This window comes from Callospermophilus lateralis, chromosome 1, assembly GCF_048772815.1.
Source record: "Callospermophilus lateralis isolate mCalLat2 chromosome 1, mCalLat2.hap1, whole genome shotgun sequence".
Taxonomy (NCBI): domain Eukaryota; kingdom Metazoa; phylum Chordata; class Mammalia; order Rodentia; family Sciuridae; genus Callospermophilus; species Callospermophilus lateralis.
The window spans coordinates 59,255,614-59,277,659 of record NC_135305.1 but is presented as its reverse complement, the minus strand read 5'-3'; the positions used below and the strand labels follow the sequence as shown (position 1 = coordinate 59,277,659).

Here is a 22,046-nt window from a genome sequence, read left to right as displayed (position 1 = left end):
CTGATATGGATTCATTAATGTCCTGTAGCCTAGTTTGGCCAGCCTCTGCCTTGTTATTTTTCTCAAATCCCAGACTCTCTGGTGCTTCTGGTAGGGGACAGGACTTAGTAACATTTGTGTCTAAAAGCCAGAAGTCTGTCACTTAGGTGTGAGCTCTCCAGGCACTACTCTGATAGAGATGGGGGTAGTGTGGTGGATTATGAGTCAGCTGCTAGATTGATGATAGTCTCATCAATATTTTGTATTATGTCTCAATCCTGGCAAGTAAGCCTGTTTTCTTTCTCTTTTTAATACTATTTATTTATTTATTTATTTGATTTATTATTTATTTATTTATTTATTTTTATGTGGTGCTGAGGATGAACCCAGTGCCTCACACATGTGAGGCAAGCACTTTGCCACTGAGCCACAATCCCAGCCCTAAAACTGTTTTCTTATTCTCCATAAGGAGTAAAGATTTTTCTAAAATTATAGACATTTTCTGTAAAAAAAAATCCAATATTTATTTTGATAGCTCATTATTAACTCAATATCCTTTATACCAGAAATGTCTTAATTAACTCTCTTTTGAAATTACCTTAAATTTTTCTTTTGCATTTTAAGTCATAAAACTTCCCTTAATCTCGTGTGATAACTGCAACTCTCACGAATAATGATTTGAGATTCTTTAGAGCCAAAGATGTTTATTTGTTGCCATATAGGTTTATACTGATATATTTTTGTACAACTTTCCAACAAAGGTCACACATGAATATGTAACAGCTCACACGCATATTTCTTTTCCCCTGTATCACTTTTCTTTTGCTGTCCAATCAGGCAGGAAGTACAGTGGCCTGAAATTACAAATACAGGATCCTGGGGATAAATGATAATTAGACAGAATCCTCCTGCCCTTGAAACCTAAAGGGTCCCATATATCTGGGGTTGCTGGCTGTGTATATAATGTTTAAGTCTCAACAATGCAATAATAGTCCTGGCTACCTTTTTTCCTGCAGAAGAATAAAATTGTCTATGGGCTGAATATCTAGTTACTTGTGTTTTCTTTTTTCTCACATTGCTGATGATTTGATTTGATCAAGTCACTTTTCTCTTATTTGCTCCACTTCTTGAGACAGAGCCAAGCCATACTACTCAACATTTAATGACTGTCCCAGAGTCATGCTGGTCTGAGTGGAGAGAATGTTCTATCCCCCAAAATATAAGCAGATGTTTTCTATACATGAATGCTCACTGATACGCAGTTTGGAATTAAAGTCTTATCAGCAGTGGCCTGGTTTATTTGTGCTATAATATTCCCCAATTCTGCAATATATATTTTTTTCAAACTAGGGAAGTTGAGCTGTGAATTTCTGTTCTATTTTCCATCAGCTACAAAATAAGAAGTGTGATAAGCTGTTGAGGCATACGGAAGCTAGTATTATGAATGTAAGATACACCAGATGACCTGAGGATTCTTTAACTCAAGATTTCTAAGGAGAATAAAAGCCCCATGCCCAAGGCACCTGGTGGGTTCTCATTAACATTTTCTCCTGTGCTTCTTTGTGCTTTCCCCCCCATGATAATTAGGCATGTCTGTACTTGAGAGCCTCAATGAAAAAACAATAGTTGATCATTCAAATCCATGATTTATGCCAAATAATCTGACAAGCATTTCAATGTTTTGAAATCCCTGAACTGTTACTTCATCTGTATTTTCTGATATTCTCAAGATTCCATTCTATGATCTTGGGCATTTCAGAATATAGATGTCATAGAGACATATGGTGACACTAAAAGTTAATGTCATTGCAAGATTCTAATAGTGATAAAATGATAAAGTTATGATCCACTAAACTTTCTGTGCAACGAAGGTCACAGGAGAGTCTGCACTGCTCAGAGGCGACTGGTGTCTTCAGTCTAGTTCTGGCCCAAATTCATTTTACATGAGGAGAGCATAAAAGCTTCAAACTAAATATATATTGTTTCTATAAAAAGCCACTGATCTTCTTTTTTCCCTTTAAGTTCAGTATGTAATCTTGAAACATTATCTGTTAAATAATAAATTTGGGAATCAAAAACCTCTTTATTAATCCTATAGAATGCCAGATATAGAACATATCTAAATTAAATATTGAAGAAGTAAAATCAGAAGTTCAAATATAAATTAACTAGTAACAAAAGAACCCATTAATCTTCGTCTAGTCTCTTAAAATTTCAGGAAATTAATTTTGAGTCAAGAATCTGGGATGATGATTTGCTACCCTGTGTTATTGTTGAGAGTGCAGAGTTCCTCTCCCCTGGAATTAGGTATGCGGGGTCTATATAGAGAGAGGGTGGATTAAAAATCCAGGAACATAGCTATCTAGGAATCTGATTTGACTTGGGTGAGTCATTTTATATAACTGTATCTCGTTTTCATAATCAGTGCTTTGTTCTGTGCTATAAATGCAAGTGAAATAAGGCTGAATTTTTATGAGAAAAATGATTTGTGAAGCTGAATTTTCCTCCACAATCTGGTGGGTCAAAGAGATGGACTTGGGTGTAAAGGAATGGGTAAAATTTAAGGTATTAATTCCTTATGACCAAACAAGTGGTAATTCAAGTGAATGAATGAGTGAAGCCTTTCACTTTGCCATAGTCGGCCCTCAGTGTGTAGATGCTTGTATGTCAGCAGTCAGTGATGCCTTGGTACTGTCAGGAACTAGGTATGGTCATTTGGCATAGAAGCCTTAGAATAGAAAATGTATGTGCATACACCCACTTTGAAATTTCCACCCCAGACATTGCCTTTCTTTTTTTTTCTTTTTTTAATTGTTATTATGAATTTTGAGTTCAGGTGATGAAATGCAATGAAATTAATTTTAAATGACATTTCATTTCACCTCGACCACCTTGTTTACTTTGCTGTTTATACCAGGGACATAAATGTACAAGTAAAATCAAGAATTGACAACAGGATACATTTGCCTAAATAATGTGTTTTAATAGAGGGCTTTATGGATACTAAATTCCAAAGTAAATGCTACCTATTGCTTGAAATAGTTTGCTCAGTATTGTTGCCTAACATCACTAATTATTTAAAAATTATCTCATCCTCTCAAACAACATGCTGTTAATTATTACTGAAGCAGCACTGGCATATGCTAACAATATTAGGTAAATATGTACACATTAATGTGAGGAAATCTTTTGATGCTATTATTTTTGTTTGTTTGTTTTTGGATTTCTACTAACTTTTCTTTTGTATCATCTATTTTTTTGATATTTTACATAGCTTTTCTTAATGCAAGAGATCTTCTTCATTAGATACTTGCTTTTTCTTATTATATTTTCATCGATCACTCTTGATAGCCATGTTTATTTCCTCTGATTTCAGATTTTAAGCCATATTTTTGTATACATGGGTCAAAATAGTTTGTATTGCTCCATGAACCCAGTAATTGATTATAGATTACTTTAGTGTCAATGTCAAATGACCCACATGCTCTGTGAACACTGTGGTTGACAGTGAAATTTAATGGTACTTTTATTTTGGAGTTAGTTCTTAAATTATGGTCACTGGACCACCAGCAGTTTCATCAAAAACTTGTCAGAAATGCAAAACCTCAAGCTGCACCTGGTGGTGTCACTAGCAATTGTGTTTTAAGGAGTCTTCCATGTGCTTCTGTGCTTGTGATACATCCTACTTTTTAAGGTGAGTCTGGGTATGATGCTACCCCAGTCTACACTGTTATAATTTAAAACATTAATTGGTGGTATGTAGGATTTAATCTGAAATTTTATATCCAAGATATTAAAAAGTCTCTTTTCTAAAAAGTTATATGTTTCTGAAAGATACCTACTGTTAGCATATGCCAGTGTTGTTTTAAACAATAATTAACAGCTTGCTGTTTTAGGAGATGAGAGAGTTTTAAATAATTATTGAGGTTTAAAGCAATACACTCACTGTTTAAAAAAATAAGTCAAAGTAACTACTGGTGTTTTACAAAAGGATTATCAAATTTTCCATATTTTACAAAAACATACGTAGTGTTTTAATGAGAACATAAGTAATTAGTATACCTAATAGGTGATTAATGGTAGTTGCAGGTTCTACCATTTTAAAAACTCGTCCAATCCACCTTTTCAGTTACCATAAAATCTGTAAAGTTCACATTACTTTCTACCCTGTCTATCACATAAGATTCAATAACTTAATCTATATTATTTGCTTTGCCTGATAAAGTAAGCAAACCATACCTCTAGATTTTATATGGTTGAAAATAAGTGTAATAATATTGAAGGCATAGGCTGGTTACATTAAAATTGATGAAAGGCATTGGCCAAACAAATCTCATGAATGTTTTCATTGGAAGCTCATATACAAATCTGGCATGGTGTTCGCACTAGCTAATGAGTAACTGACAAACTAAAGAAGTGTCTTCAGGAATCTTTAGAGTGAGTTTATTAAAGGTTGAATCCAGAGTAAGTCACCCTGGCTGTCAAAGTTTATTTTGTTCAACTTGCAGTTGAGAAACACCAGGAAGAAAGAAAGAAAGAATATATTCAGAAACAAGTATAGGTACAGAATTCACTTTCTCAGATTTCCACACAGTAACCCATCTGCTTAGAACACATTGACTATTAATGATCAATTCCAAGTCTGTTTCTTTAGCAAATATGTATTGGGTGCCTGCCATGCAACTGGCACCCTAGAACTTTCAGCACATCTGAATGAATCACAATAGATCACTACACTGAGCCAACATCTAGGTAATATGATTTTCCTTTGAACTGGTGACTTTTTTAAAGTATCTTACAAAATTAGGAAATATCAGAAAGCCGAAAGGAAATGTGCTTTAGAATTACATTTGCCACAAACATCATGCTCCTTTCTTCCTAAGGCAAAAGGGGCAATGCTCCTTAATTTAAAAAATAGAATTAGAAAAATTGCATTGGCACCCCCGGTTGCCATGGTAACAAAATGACAAGTGGCCTTCATGTGCTTTTACTGTATATAAATAAGCCAACCATTTCAGGGAAGATTCATTCTTTTCAGACTTGCCTTTTGAGCAAAAGAACTGTATGCTCTCATTAACTTATGATAAGAGATATTATTCATACAGTACTTCATTTAGCAATTAATAAATAACCTGGTTTTCTTTTTAAGAAAGGAATAGGAAATAAAGATTCAACTTAGTAGCATTTCCTCCCTTTTCAATTCTACCTTTCTTTAGAGGGGTGGTCTGGAAGAACTAAGAAGAATGAAATATACAAATCATAATTTGGATAATAAAAATTGTTTTGGCCTTTTCTATGTACTGCTTAAGAAAGTCCCTGCCCAAAATAGAAGCGCAATTAAAGACAGTGAGCTTCAACTTCAGCTATATGATGAATCATCTATATTTTCCTCTTTGATCCTCCCTAGCTTCCACCTTATTGCTAATGCTAGATGATTACTTGTTATTACTGTTGAGTCTTGCTTCCCTGTCAACTCTCTATTCATGATCTTTTGAGTTGGGAAAGCAACTATAATTATTTCAGCATAAAAATAAGGTAGGTAACCATTTCAGGAAATTCAACTTAACTATTTCTCCAGTCTGATATTAATTACCTTTAGCTGCAAATTACCATTATACAACACTACATTTCATTTTACATGTGTTTCCCTTATTTTTAGAATCATATTACTTTCCAAAGAGATGTTCATAGCTCTCCAATTGCTTTCTCCTTCTTCAGCCGGAGCCTTGCCAACCAATTTAACACCAACTAATATCCTTTCTTCCTTGACATATGGATCTAAAATCACACTTTCTGACTTTTGTTGTTGAAGGTGCTATTCCTGCAGGTAAAATTAAATGACCCACTAATCAGGTTTTATGAGCATTTTCACACTTTTCAAATGATTCAGCAAATGGTAGAAATTTCTTACAGCCTAGGCCATGGGCTCTACCTGTTTTGTCTGTTTAACAGAAGCAATAAGACTCTTGTAAGTAGTGACTAAACCATCATGTGCTTCATTTTAGTGTGTAATCAGAAAAAAAATAAATTTATATCCTGATTTAAATTTCTTTTTACCAAATAATGTTTAAAAAGACATAAGAACCACTTATTTATAAGAACTCATAACCAAAATGAAGCTAATTGGACTATAATTGATTCTAATAAGATAGCCATATGATACCATCAATAATATTTGTTAAAATTGTCTTGGCTGTACTATTAATGTTACTAAAGAGGGAGGCAGATATTATTGGCATGATATTCATGTTTTTATTTTTTATAAAGCCTTTTATATTATTTCCCTTAAGACATGATAAAAGTAATTACCAACTAAATTATATTTTAACCCAGAATCATACATGTAAGACATTAAAACAAAAATGTAATGCAAATGTCATGAACCTCAATGCTGAGAACCCTTTTTTAATCACATCATGCTTCCTCCTTTTTCTCTTAAAAATGAGAGTCTATGTGTGTTTGCATATATAGCAGTCATCAAAAGCCACATTGTATTATCATACTTACCAATGCTATGAAAATAACTTTCAAAGTTCACACATAACCTATGTTGGGCACCAGTGCTTTAAGCCGAATATCCTAAGCCAAACTGATCCATCTGTAAAATAAGTGAGATCTCTTTTAAAAAAATTTAGTGATTCTTTCCAAAATATAGCCAAGCTCTTGGTAGATCTCCAGTTGCCTCCCAGAGGTCTGCAGCCAAGCTGGGAAACCTGTAGCCCATAGTGTTGCAGGCTCTACTTCCCTTCAGGTCTTTTTCTCACAGCCTTTGTCTTCTCTTCAAACTTACTGTCCACATTGTGCAAACTAATGGTTAGAAATCACAGTCATTGACTCGATAAATTGTGCATAGATGCTAATGACCTGATTTAGGGTCACTGATGGGATTTCAACCTTTCAAGCATAGAATATAACTTCTTTTTAAATTATGTCTTTTGTTTATTCTCTGTCTTTCCCTGTTAAAATACAAATTACGTAAGACTGGAGATCCAATTCTGTGCTATTAAAAGATAAATCTCAAATATCCAGAACAATTCTTGGCACATAGTAAATGCTCAATATTTGGAACAAGAATTGAGGAGGGAAAAACTCTCCATGATGTCATCTCTGCTCTTCTAGGCAGCAGTATGTATGATAAATTTCTTGTTGAGTGCTCAGTGCATCAGACATTGTTTTAAATATCTTTCAAGCTTTTTTATTTTCATTTTACAGGTAAGAAAAATAGAGTTTGTAGAGGTGAAGGTTGCTCCAGATAATACTGATATCGAGTGATAGAGCCCCAACAGGCACAGGCAGTTTGATTTCACAGCTTAAATTCTTATATACTAGCACATGCAATTTAAAGTTAGTTTCTCTTTTATTTGAACCAAAGAGTAGTTCTAATGATGGAAATTTTAGGTTGAAGAAAAAGCAGAGTGACACACCTGCCATTCCAGAAAGGAAGGCATTTTTTTTAGCAGAAAATTCTTAATTTTATGTTCTATTATATGTTCCATCAAGGCAAGTACATGTGAAGAAACTAGGCATCCCATGAGAGTTGCCTTTTACTGTACACAATAGGATCTGAACCTTTTCTGACTCTTTTTAGCTCCTTTCTCTGCCTTTTATAACCCACCTTCTTGAGAAGAGATTGAGTAGATAAAGCATAAGGCCAGCCACATCCTTTTGCTGTTTATCAGGGATCATTGGGAAGTGCAGAGGTAAACTAAGAGATGGATAAAGACATCATTGAAGCATCTATCATCTTCTGACCCAGGCTGGAAGTCTTGCATCAGAGGTAGTGCAGACAGGAAGGATGGCATCCTGGAATTTCAGGCATAGAACTTGCTAAATATTTGGAGGTGGAATAAAAGAGTAAGGGAGGACTCAAAAGTGACTGTGAGGGAAAAGTTCAAGCTGGCAAGACAGGAAGAATGCTGATGGATTCACAGAGAAGCAAGATGGAGAAATACATTTTCATGATGTTTTCCTGAAATGCTGTCAGATTTACCCCCTGTAATGGTGGAATAAGACATTTTCAGACATATAAAATCTCCACACAATGTAGTTCCATGCTACCTTTACAAGAAGCTTCTGAAAGATATACTCTGATAATATGAGGGCGTAGACCCCCCAGATAGGCACAGATCTTGGAAAGAAAAGCTACTTCCCATGACAGAGAAGCAGAGAATTCCAGACTAATGGCAATGGCTTGTCCCAGGATGACAGCCATGGAGCAGGCTGACACAATCCAGACTGGAGCAGGTGGAAGGTCACTGAAGAGTTTGATTCAGAGGGACAAACCTGGTAAACTACTAAACATATTTGTATATTTCAAAATCTAATGAGGAGAGAGTTCATTAATTGGATAAATGATTCATATATGGAAAATTAGAAATCAAAGTATTACAAGTAATCAAAAAGTTACACCAGAAATCGAAAGTAGTCAGTGTACTATAAGTATTAGCAGGAAACATGTACACATCATCACTAATGCAAACACTAAGTAGTCCTCTAAGCACAAGGTTCTTCAATTGGAAGAATGAAAGAAGGAAAGGAGCAGTAAGTGGTGTGTGTGTGTGTGTGTGTAGAATGGTGGGCAAAATAGACTTTAATCCTTTTTTTTTTTTTTAAACTGGCAAATCAAGAAGTAGTGACTAAAGTAAAACATTAAGAAACATCCTAAATGTGTTATTTAGAGATATGGAGATAAAATAAAAGACTCAACTAAGAGTTGAGCATGTTGTCCCCTGGGTAAAAGAAACATTGTATGTGTGGGGGGAGGGTGGTGATGAAGGCCTACTATTTAAAAAAAAAAAAATAACAAATTTTTATAGAATTGTTCAATTTTGTGTATGTAACTTTGATGTAGGAAAAAAAACTAAATTTTGAAAGGAAGCAAAGGAGAAGGGATTCATCTCGGCAAGGGTTGACTTTGAAGGAAACGAGAAAATATGAGGATAATGCAGTTAAGGTAAACAGAAGTTAGGAAAGTTTAGGGAATTCGATTTTTTTTTTTTTTTTTAACCAAGAAAAGAAGGAGTTCAAGTTTCTTGCAGAAAGTCAGAGGAACTGAACATTAGAAAGTGGTGGGAATGTGACAGGAAGTCATGAAGATATATATACAAGGGTTCCAAGTGTCATAATCAAACTAACCTTAAATAGCCTGAATTTGAAGAGTGTTTTGTCAGCTTATAAATTTCTCTAGCAACTGCAGTCTGTGAATGAATTTGGGGCTTATTACAAGCGATTCAAATGGTGATTTTAAGGAAAGGAGAGGTTCTAGGTTGCTCCTAGTCACAGAGTAGCTAGGGAGGCAAATCAAGCCAGTTTGGGAAACACAGGGAAGAAGGAAAGATCAAGGAACTGGAATGTCAAAGTTAGGGTTGCAGCATTTGAAATTGGAGTAGAACCTCAAGTGTCAGTGAGGTAAGCAACCAGCATCAGGCAGGCAATGACAGGTGACACTGACACATCACAGAGGCAGCAAATCAGTCATAGAAGCCTGAGGTACAAGGCAGAGATGTAGAACCACTCAGTGAACCAAGAAGAGCACAACCATAACATGTTCGCTAGCATTTGGTTCAGGTGAATTGCTCTGAATAGGTCAGCTGCCCTGGAAATTGCCCTAAAGCATGTGGTCCTGTGCCCACGTGGTGCTGGAAATGCATTACCATATTGCAAGCAGTTAATTAATCAAAGCATGTAACTTCATCTGCATGAAACATGCAGGTGAATTAGTAGGGAAAATTAAATCTTTGTTATATGATTTTTTCTTAATGATTAGAGTGCATTCTAAGTAAACAGAAAAACAAATTGATTGTCAAAAACCATGTTAATGCCCTTCTAATTCACAAGGGTTAAGCACATAAAAGTCAGGATATTGAAAGTTAAGGTTCTCATAGAAACATTAATTTGACAAAATTATGCATACTAGGTGTGGGAGGTTTGTATTTTAGAGCATAAAAGCAGTAGGAAATACTGCAGAATGCAGCTCAGTTAAACCAAATACAATAACAAATTCAAGGTAAGGCATTAAAAATTATTATAGAAAAAATTGTTTTGTAACCCCCAAAGAAGGATTATAAAACAATTTTAGAAAATAATGCCTTCAAAGTTTTAAAATAATTTTAATAGGAATTATTTGTTTTTCCCCAAAATCAATTTTCCTAGTACCTTGTATATCCTGACAGTAGTTTGTCTCTCATCAGCAGTTCAGGCTTGATCCTAATAGACCAAAAAAAAAAAAAAAAAAAAAACAAAAAGGAACTAGCTGGTGATTTTCATGACCTACTTGATCAAAATTTCAAAGTCAGAGAATAAAAATAATATGTAGGAAAAAATACTTTTTGTTTAGTATGGAGACAATATGGAAAAGATTGAAATATGAAGAAGTCTGCCAATGTGCCACCTTGCTTCTATATTTGCCCTCTGTATATTTCTGCATACTTATTTGCATGCATGCATTATGTAAATGCCAATCTGCCCTTGCCAAATTCCCTAGGTAGTTGACAGAGAAAAAGAAAGGAAGAAGCTTAGGGCATGGTCAAACTTCAACACCTCTCTATTTTTGCTTCTGCTTTCCCAGCTGGAGAGAAGGCCTGGAAGGCTGTGCTCTCCAGGAAAGCTGAATTACCCACAGGGTGAGCGACTCATGGTCTTGTTATTTTGGCCCTCAGTACCTCCATTCTCTGTATAGGTGATATAGGAAGCAGAAGCAGTGACAGTAGGCAGTAGACCCTGGGAAGATATCATCTCAAAATTCAGTCAGAATTAGGTATAATGAAGGAAGGAATAAAGGCTATGTAGGGGAGGTATTATGGGAATGGAGATTCCATCTCATTCTGGTTAGAATGGCAATCATCAAGAATACAAATAATAATAAATGCTGCAGAGGATGTAGGGGAAAAGGAACACTTGTATACTGTTGGGAATGTAAATTGGTACAGTCACTATGGAAATCAGAATGGAGGTTCCTCAAAAGAATAGGAATAGAGCCACCATATGACCCAGCTATACTATTCCTCAGTATTTACCCTAAAGAATTACAAGTTAGCTAACTGTGGTGATGTGTACATACCCTTGTTTAAAACAGCACAAACTCACAATAGCCAAGTTACAGAACCAGCCTAGGTGTCTATCAACAGATGAATAAATGGAGGAAATCTGAGATATATATATACACACATACACACACACACACACACACACACACACACACACACACACACACACACATATAAATACATACACATATAAAAATGGAATTTTATTCAGCTACAAAGAATAAAATTATATCATTTGCAAAAAAAAAAAAAAAAGATGGATCAGGAGAACATATTTTAAGTGAAATAAGCCAGATTCAGAAAGTCAAGGGTCGTGTATTTTCTCAGATATGAAAGTTAAGAGAGAAAAAAAGAAAAAAAGGATCTCATGAAAATAGAAGAGAAACTAGTAGAGTACAAAATGGGAATGGGAGGAGGGAAGAAAAGAGAGAAGAAGGTGGCTACTAGATAATGAAATTGACCAGATTATGTGCATGTATGAATATGCCACAATAAATCCCACTATTATGTAGAACTATGATGTAACAATAAAAGAAAGCTGTGTAATGGAGTCAAAGTTTTCCTGTTAAATTAGATATTATAGTATCACCGTTATAATTACTAATGCAATTTTTATTATTGCTCAGTTTCAATCATTAAATTTTAAGTAATAGTAAAGATTTTTGACACTTAAATCCAATATGAGTTATTTTGGGTGTAAAATTAACAAATAAAACTAACAAAGAGTGTCCCCCCAAAAGAAAGCAGATCATGAAAATAAAAAGAGAAGTTGACATTTTACCAAGATGTATTTTCCATTGTATTTTATGTCGTAGCACAGCAATCTGTAGCACAACAGCGGTCCATTCATGGGAACAATATATGTAAATTCCTGAGCTTGCAAACTCCTGGGCCACTATTCAAACCACCTCTTCAAAAAGGACACAATGGTCTGCAGTTTTCTCTGAAAAAAAAAAATCTATGCAGCTACATTCCATGGCAATGAACTCTTTATAAAAGCTTGATGAAGAAAAATGCTTTGTATGCTTACTTTAATCTTTACCCCCTGCTATTTTCTGTTGCCAAACAAACAGAAGGACAAACACAAACTGCCAACTAACAAGATGTACAAACAAGTGTTATTGAATATTCAGAAGTCTGGTGGTATTTCTAAAGTTCAGCAGCAGATCACTTAGTCTTTCTTTTGTTTTTGATTTTTCCTTATTCAGGCACCACAAGGCCACATAAGGAGGGTGAGGTCCCTGGGGTGGACTACATTTTCATCACCGTTGAAGATTTTATGGAATTGGAGAAAAGTGGTGCTCTCCTAGAAAGCGGGACTTATGAAGGTAAGCACAACTGCCCTGCAAAACCTATTCATTGTTGCATCAAAGTTTTTGTTCATTTGATTAAAGCGCGTCAGGGCACTAGGTTACCAATGTGCTGCTCCTTTTGGTTTGGGCACTTTAACAAGATAATTTTAGAAAAAGTTAAAATATATCTTAATTTGACTTTAAGATGCAGAGGGAAGTATGTATGTATATACAACCACTGAAGATCCTTGTGTTTGTCTCCTGGGGCTAAGCTGTGATGTTCCAGGAAAAAAAAAAAAAGTCTTTAACTCTAGGTGGCATCTAAAGGAGGACAGGGCTCTGTGTCTATGTGGCTCTCTCAAGTTATTCCACAACACAGGCCTTTACTCCCTCTGAAGCACAATGACAGGGTAGGAAAATATGATCCATAGATGAATTTTAAACTTATGCAATAGCAGGTCTCCTTTGGTACCTGAGTCAAATATGAAGAAGAATTGAAATCAGAACTGTGAATTTGAGAAGGACTTTCCAGTGGAAAGAGCACCACCGTAACATGAGCCAGAATCTGCTTCAGCTGGAAACCTAGCTTCACAGGATCATGCTTGTTATTTTAAAAGGCATCTAGTTCATGTCTAATGAAACTATGTATCTGTGCTTGTGTAAGACAAGATTTTTAAGTAACTAAAAAGAAAAATAATGCCTTTTATTCCTATTTTGTGGTTATTATACATGTGGAATATGTGTGCATATACTAAGTCCAAAGACAAACCTAGTTTTAATGAACTGCAATTAGTAGTGAGTGATAGGAGAAACAAAACTCATATGCATGACTGCTTAGCCCATGCTGCACTTGAATTCTACCAACCATCATCAGATAAACTGAGTTTGCCATGTTAACAACTTAGCCCACTTCTTCCTTTACTTTCTTAGTTACATGGTTCAATGGATTATAGTTATTCAAGAACTCTGTATTTTGAAGTTGTTAGAAGTATTCAAATTTCTTCCATTACTTAGCATTCCCTAGGCAACATAGGCTGAGACATTTGCCTAAATTACTGAGACATTTAGTTACTTATTGCTACATTTCCAGGAAATAAGCATGAATATCTGGGGAATTATTTAATGCATTAGATCAGTATCTTCCTCATGTTGTCAAGAATAAAATATAGTAGAGATTGGTTGAAAACATTTTAAATAAAGAAACTTTGTTGATAATAGACAGCTTCCTTAAAGTATATATGAAAAATGCTATCAGTATAAATCATAGAGAATAATTACGTCAAATAAGCAAGAGTAAATAAACCTAAAGTTTTATAGAATATTTTCCTGTGAGTTTTGTGACATTCAGTGACAGACATTAGTTTGCATTTATACTAATGGCAATGTATTTAATTACCTTATTTAAATACCATTTTTATGTAGTGAAGAGCCAATAATTTAACATACAAGATCATTTCAAGAGTAGCTGATTAACAATATGCCTTTTTCTTTTGTTTGTAAAAATAAAGACTATTTAGACTAATTGTATCAAAGATGAAAAAAATTAAACCAGATGTTCATGTTAAGTTTTCATTGTTCTTATAATAAACTCAATATCATGAAATTTAATACCAATATTTCCAAATGTAGCTCATGCTACATTTTAGGATACAATTAATTTTTGAGGGGAATATCCAGAAACTATTCAAACATAACCAAGTTTTGTCAGTCAGATTTTTCTTCAGATACCTTTTCAGCACTGAGAGTATAGTTTTCTGTGAACTTGTTCATCACCCCAGAGGACCCAGAACAGTTGAACCGTAGACTGATTTAATATGCAACGTTGTCAGGAGTTTCAGTACCATCGTTTACAAATACACAGTGTGTACAAGGATAAATACAAATCTGTTTCCTCAAATCACATAACCAACTGGGTGGATACCTAGAGAACACTCTCAAATCTCAAGATCTGCAGATTTTCTTGTAACTACAGATAAGGAATGAATGAGATGCATCTGCTAATACACTGCATTTTCACAGCATTAGTCACAAGCTCTAGACTTAGGGCTACCACTTAATGTGAGCTACCACTTGGGGAAACGTAGAAGATGCCCTTTCTTCTGTTGATACTTTCAGACTGTATTGAGTAATCACGTGCAAAGACCTGAGAGCTTTTATATTTGTCAAGTTTTCACTATAGTTTTCTTATAAAGTCTGCTTCTCTATATTATATGTTCACCCTTTTTCACTTTTTGAGTCATTGCTCCCTTCCCCTCTTTGCTTCTGTATTCTTTAGTGTTTCTCAGCCAGACTAGAAAAACCCATCTGTAGAATTCTGTGAATGCAGTCAAGAAAATAAGAGGGAATTGAGTTATTCTCAGCATCAAGGTTACAGACCTTCTGTTATTCATGTAGGGCCCTTAAGCCTGAAAGGAGCCTCCAAAATCCAATCTGCAAGCCAGCATAGTAAGGCCTCCAATGCAGCTGAAGAGAGAGAGAGAACTCCTGTTTCTTCTTACCCATAAACAAGTGCTTTCCCAATTTGGTGTATTTCTTGCCAGAGACATTGAGAGCTACTTCTTTATTTTTTTCTTTTTAATAACAAAGATCAAAGAAATCCTCTAGAAAACATCTGGTAAATTTAGCTGTGCATCATTAAGAAATCAAGTTTCTCTTGCGTCTTTCCTTCACTCCCACCTCCTGGTTTTAGAACAAGAAACGCCCACCTATAACGTAGTTGTGAGGGGAAAAAATGTGTTCTTTTAATCATTTCTCACATGCATACATTATTTGTTTCATTGTCACTTGTTCTAGTTTTAATCTTGGTGGATAGATAAAACTAAAATGGAACTTGTCCATTACTTATTGATTAGAAATCAAATGTACTGTTGGGAAATTGCCTCTTGAAAACTGGGTCAAACATCTTTCTCCAAAAGAGCACTTCTGTTACTGTCTGGAGCCTGCAAGGCAGCCTTAATGTGCTTGAGTTACCATCTACAGTTATGCCACATGGCCCAAGGCAGAATTTTAGTTGATTCTTAAAAGGCTTTCTTCTTGTACCACCACCCCCAAGCCTGAATGCCTCATGTCTACTTTTATAGGATAGAGGTTGAATGGCCTTGCATACAAATTCCAAGGAGAGTTTGGCTGGGAGGATGACCATTAGGTGTTGGAAAAGGAACACTATTCCATAACCTGGATGATATCATCCACAACTTTGCATATTGAATCATATTTAACATTAATTTAATTAATAATATTATTTATAAATCTATTAATCATCTAGTATTAATTAATAGAACAAAGGCCAGTAGAGAGTTTGCTATAACTTTAAGTACGTTACTTATGCACCTTTATATTAGAATTTAAGCCACAGGCTTTGTATGAAACACAAACCACAGAGTTCTTTGGATGAATGCAGATTATTCCTTTGGAATTAAGGTGACAAATAGATATAGGTCAGACACCAAGATGTAAAAATAAATGAGTAGGTCTGACAGTCTAAAGAAAATGACCCTTTAAGAACTGTCCAAAGTGCTGAATTGTCCAGAGCTCCAAACCAGTGAATCCTGCCTGAGCTACTTCTTCCAGTCATCTGGAATGTGACATTCATCATTGCACTTATCAGTCAGACCAGTTGCCTTCCCTGTTTCTGAATGCCATCATTAACAACATCTATGTTCCCTGAGCTGTGTCTTGACTGATTTCACTTAATTCACATACTGAGATTATCTAGTCATGTTTCACAGCAGTCTTTCCACTGTAATATCTACTACATTAGTTTTCTTTTATGCCTTTCAAATAAAACAAAGCTATTCTTTTGTTTATAGAAAAGAGCAGTGATCCTAAAATTAAATGCTTCCTTTAAATGGTCATAAGCCTATCGTAAAACACTCTCCATTTTTTAAAGGACTAAAATTCAGTCCAGCAGGTTTTGGGGGCATCTGACATATTACAGTGAAGATCTGGCTTCCACTCTCACCTTAATGTTATAGTTTTCCCAGTCACACCCTAAAATGTACAGAGCCTTGAATCTAGCACAGAAATGAGCTTCTTTAACAATTCATTAAGAGAACTGTAAAATTCAACTTTTCCCATGTATATATAATATGGAGTGCTGTAATGTCTGAACCACATTCAAATTTAAGTATTAAGTAGAAAAAAAATTTCTAGGAAAATAAAGCATTCCTATAATGGGAAAAAAGATATGAAAACTTTTACACAGATATATTTTATTTTACTAACTAAAATCAACATCAGTTTTTTTAGCATGACATTAATGCATGCATTGTTGAAATTCTGAATCTCTAATCTCAATCAAAATATCATTTGGTGATGCAAAGATGTCCAAGTCAATGAAAATCATTATTGACACTATCAATGATTTTGATAAAAAAACATTCTTCTATCAGTCCAAATTTCTACTCAATCAAATATAAATAATATTTCCTAAGGAATATATTAATGCTTAAATTCATGCTAAGACTTTTGTCATTCCAGGAGACAAGAATGACATCAAATTTTGTTTTCCCCTTTTATTGTAACCTATTTCAGGGAGAAATTTACCATATTTATAATAACCTTAACAACAGCAGTAGATTCTTAGAGCTTAAGGTTAAAATAGTCCAGCTGTTCTTAACTGTCCAGGTTGCAACATTATTTCTCTCTTACCTTTTGATACTTCTTTTCCTTTTTCCTGTGTATGTGTGTATGTGTGTGTATGTGTGTGTGTGTGTGTGTGTGTGTGTGTGTGTGTGCATGCGCGTGTGCATAATTCCTGTTGAGAAGATTCTAGGCCATGTATTTGTGTTAACATTATAGGAACACTGAAGAGGTCACTATAAAGCTCACTATTTGATGATGAGAGGAAAACACAATTAGTGAGCCCATCCCCCCCCCCCACTTTGGGACTTTATAATGCTAGTTGTTTCGGGTTTTTTGGTAAGTGATTCAATTTGTCTTCTGAGCTATTGACAGACATTGTGTGATTTTTGCCTGCTGCTTTTGCTCTTGTGTAACACTGAAAGTGTCATCATGTATTAAAATGTGACAAAATTCTCATTGGGTTTGGGATTTCTGTAAGCCCAGCCTTCTTAAAATATATAATCAAGTAAATGTCTTTTTTTAAGTACTTGTTCTCCCAAAAGAGAGTAGAAGGAATGACCTAAGGAATAATTAACTTAATATTATCATATAAATTGTATATGATTGTTAACTTAAAGGCTAAAGTCAATGAAAATATAATAATTTTTTGTCTCCTAAAATGCAACATTAACCAGTTTACTATTAATTCTATTAGTTGTTTACAGCCGAAATGAACTGGAGCAGCCTTCTTGAGGCATACTGTGACATATTATGGTATTCATGGTAGTAGTACTCACTTTGTAATACAATCCATAATATTATATAAAATATAGGGTTCAGAAACTTTGGTGATCATGGTTTCATTTATTTCCCTCAAGCTCATGTTTTTAATTATGATTATTTTCTAATTCCTGTATACACCTTTAGCAATTTTTAGCTGAAACTAATGGAGATTTGTTTCACACCCCTCATTGAGTGTGAAGAAAAAAATGCAAGACTTCCAAAATTTTATGTATGTTTTCTCTACTGCTTTGACAAGCAGAACCTTTTTGCCTTTGCTGTTGGGTGAACACTTTCAAGCATTCTTACATTGTTTTCTGAGTGGGTAAAAAATGCATAAGAATACTGATAATATTTCATAATTTGAAGTGTATATTCTGCAGCTATTAATATGTATTTTCATCTATTTGCTGCATATGATAATTCCATAACTCTCAAAGACATAAGTTCATTCATTTTACAAGAGGCACACAAGAGTCCTGATCACATTGACTGCAGCAGTCTTTTGCAGGAGAGCCATGTTCATCTGAAATACCCCCATCATAGTGATGGTCAGTGGCTCTTGTATGTTGAGCCTTGGATGTGATGCATAGATATTCCTAAGCAGAGGTTTTTATTCACCCCAGTCATTCTCAGTGGTGCCCTGATAGCCTCTTGGTGTCAAAGCTTTTTCACAAACTTGTTCCACACAACAGTGATTTGAAAGCTATAAGCTAACATCCTATTCCACAAAAGTGATTTTTGTATCTAAATTTTAAATATGAAAAAGAAAATCTCCTGAGACATTCTTTCCTTATATTTTCTACACTGCCAATCTGAGGTGCAGAGAAGACGAGAATTTCACTGACCTCAGATCTGTTTCTGTCAGGTGGAATAAAAGTCCTCGAAAATGGAAAAAGCAGTGCCCTAATTTTTATTGCTAAGCAAGTTCTTTATTTATAGACCCTATTGATCTCAATCTCCAACAAAGTGACAATAGATGTTGATAGTTTCATGAACTGTTTTGTAAACTGCAACTTTTATACAGAGTGTCCAAAAAGACAAAATCTAAAACTTCGGAGCCTCCACTTATCATGCTCCTGGGGAGACAGATGCACTGAGTTGTTTGATTAAAAATTAAAATGTAAATGTTAAATGTAAAATTAAAGAGTTCTTAAAAATGCCCTAGTGTCTGTGTTTAAAAGTATTCACATCACAGAAGATTCCTCATGTGAGAGCTTCTTGTTAAAAGCCTGGAAATTCTGACTATTATGGCAAATTGTTCATAAACTAGATTAAAATGTAATACGCTTAAGTTGTCAGTACATCCCCAAATAATAATTAGACCTCTTGGATCTGTTAGAGACTTTAGTTTTGTGTAGTAACTAGATAAAATCGGGATCGATTAGTCAATAGACTGTATGTGTATGAAACTATTTCCATGAAAGAATCCTTAAATAAATCTATAAGTATGAATTTTTAGGTACTAGTGAAAAGCACAAATTAATATTAGTCACTAATTATAACAAAGTGGAAAATTTGATTTATGCTACCTTCATCCTATTTTCATTAGCTGCATTGACCTTCTTCTTGTTCTTTAAATACCTCAAGCACATTTTTGCCCACCTAGGATTTTAAATTTGTCATTTCATTTTCCCAGACCACTGTTCTCCCAAATACCCTCATAGATCTTTTTCTCACTTTTATATATTCATCCAAGAATCCAATCTTTAGGAGACTCTTACCTAACCACCTCATCCAGAAATGAACCTCCTGTCATTCTCTACCCCCTTCTCACTTTTCTTTCTTTCTTTATTGCATTTATTACAACTGAGGGTGTATGCTATATACATAGGTTTACTAATTGTCAATATCCCTCTCTAGATGTAAACTCCAAGAGATTAGAGAGTTGGTTTAGATCACTGCTAATTCTCATGTATAGAATGATCTCTGGCACCTAGGAAGTGCTTGGTAATTGAAGGTTGGATGAATTACTCAATGCCTGTTGTTTTGCTCAGCTCTTTCATTATTGTGACCAAAAGTCCTGACAAGAACAACATAGAGGAAAAAAGGTTTAATTTGGGCTCACAGTTTCAGAGGTCTCAGTACACAGATGGTCAACTCCATTTGTCCTAGACCTAAGGTAAGGCAGAACATCATGGCAGAAGGGTGTGGAGGACAAAAGCAGCTCAAGACAAGGCCATAGAGAGCAAAGAGAGCTCAGCTCATCAAGGACAAATTATATACCCCAAGGGCATGTCCCAGTGATCTATTTCCTGTAGCCATACTCTACCCACCTATAGTTATCACCAAGTTAATCTATATAACTGGATTAAGCCATTGATTAGTTACACCTCACTCATGTAACCTAATCATTTTGTAACATTCTTACATTGTCTTACCCATGAGCTTTGGGGGGACACCACATGGGTTCTTTCCTCTAACCCAACAATGGAAATCCCTTTACCCCCACTTAGAGTTTCAGTCTGCTTGAGATTCTGGGATACATCCTAATCAAAATGCTCTAGGCCAGCAAGTTGACACTATAGTATCAATTTGGCCTTAAAATCTAGTTCTGAGTTAATGTTAAAACTATTATTATTTTGTTTTTGTCTTAATTTTCATGATCAACATTGTGGGTCCCTGTTCTAAGCTCTCATTCTTGTTTCTCTTTTGATACTTTACAGAATATGACACTTTATTCAGAATATAGTTCACAAATTGCTATGTCATTTCTTCATAGTCTGGTTTCTCCTATAGTATTCAAACTCAAAAATTTGGTGAACAAAACCCAATCAACCCCCCATCTCATCAAATTTCCATGGACTATGCTACCTATGGATTAATGGTGATTACCTTTCCTGATACCTTCTGTCTTTGCCTGTGCTCTGTTCTTTTCTGAAAAGTATTACAAAGTCTTCTTTGATTTCTCTGTCTTCAATATAAAAAGTCAATGAAGTCAATGAAGAGATAGAAAATAGAAGTAATGAGGCCAAACCTGTGAGCAAGGTAGAAGGGTCCTGGATAAGTAGGAAAATAGGCAAGTTCAAAAAGTTATTTCAAAACAAATAAAACTAGACTGTGTTCTGTCCAAGAAACAAAATGACTTTATACTTATTGTGGACATGTGTTTAAAACTTAATAAGTACCCCATTAACATTTTCTGGCTGGCTTTTGATAAACTATAGGGGAACATGAGTTTGTTACTCTTTCACTTTTAGAAGAAATGACTAAAAGAATGGAAATAATTTTTTCCAGTTCTTACTTGTTCACTACTAATGAGATTTCTACATCTACTATACTCTTCTCCTTTTTCTTTTTATATTATAGTGACCTTAAATTTTCTACTAATATATGAAAGTTTGATCCCTTTAAGCAGTTATTGAGTAAAATGATAAATCTTAAAATGCATATTTTAAATTTGCTGATAGTTACCCAAAAACTTATCACATGGAGTTATTAATCAAAAAGGTTTTAAACAATATATAAGAGCTTTAAGTTGATAGGAACATGATGATCCTGAGTACAGTTTTCAATGAGCTTCCTTTCTTCTTCTCTCCCACCTTCATATCCACCTTCATATCCTTGCTGTCCTGTCTCGGACAGCAAGGGCCATGCATTTGGTTACAGAAACCTGCCCAATGGTACTGTGATCTGATGCTGGGTCTATTCCCTCTGGACTGAGCTTCAGGAAAAGAAAGTTTACTTCAAGACAGGTCCCTCATGGTCACCACCAGGAGGATTAGATATTCCCTATATCTGTTTTTACTCTCCAAGGATGAGAGTAAAATTGTCTTTGTAAAACATCCAAAGAAAAATTTTCCAATGCAGCTGTCAAGTTTTCTTGGGGATGAAGCAAGTATTGTTATATGTGTGGTGAAGTATACCCCACTGCAACAGGGCAGTTACCATCACATCTGCTTTCAAGCATGTCCACATAGAGAACCTCATCTATTCTCCTGCTTCCATATTCTCCTTCAATACAGAAAGGTCTCATGGTCAAATGTAGCAGCAAATATGAAAAGAGTGTGTTTAGTGGTGTATCATGGGGAAAGAGGTGTGAGGCGAGTGACTTCTGTGGGCAGGACACTGACAGCCCAACAGGGAGAGGGCAGGGGGCAGTGCAGAAATGCAAGAAGAAACACAAAAATGGAGTCATTCAGGGTCATTTTGTCACAATCAAGTGCACTCATCAGTCTTCCAGGTGACAACAGAGTATTATAACACAGCTCAGCTCTTGATTTACCAAGTAATAACCCTGAGCTATGGAGAAAATGTCAAGTCATATACAGAAAGTTAATATTTAGGAAATATTTCTTTCAAAGGTGATTGAAATTTAAACATTTGGACTTTGGGAAGGGGAAAGATCAAAATAATTGACTAAATAGAACACCAAATTCCCTGAAAA

At 35.0% G+C, this 22,046-nt stretch overlaps 1 protein-coding gene across 2 annotated transcripts in view; it reads left to right on the top strand.

Annotated features, from left to right (window-relative positions):
- Nucleotides 1-22,046, top strand: part of Magi2 (membrane associated guanylate kinase, WW and PDZ domain containing 2) — a 1,283,222-nt gene that overhangs the window by 730,204 nt on the left and 530,972 nt on the right. For both annotated transcript variants that reach the window (XM_076862515.2, XM_076862511.2), the window contains exon 3: nucleotides 12,233-12,352. In XM_076862515.2, coding sequence (XP_076718630.2) covers nucleotides 12,233-12,352 — 120 coding nt within the window. The remainder of the gene's footprint in view (nucleotides 1-12,232; nucleotides 12,353-22,046) is intronic.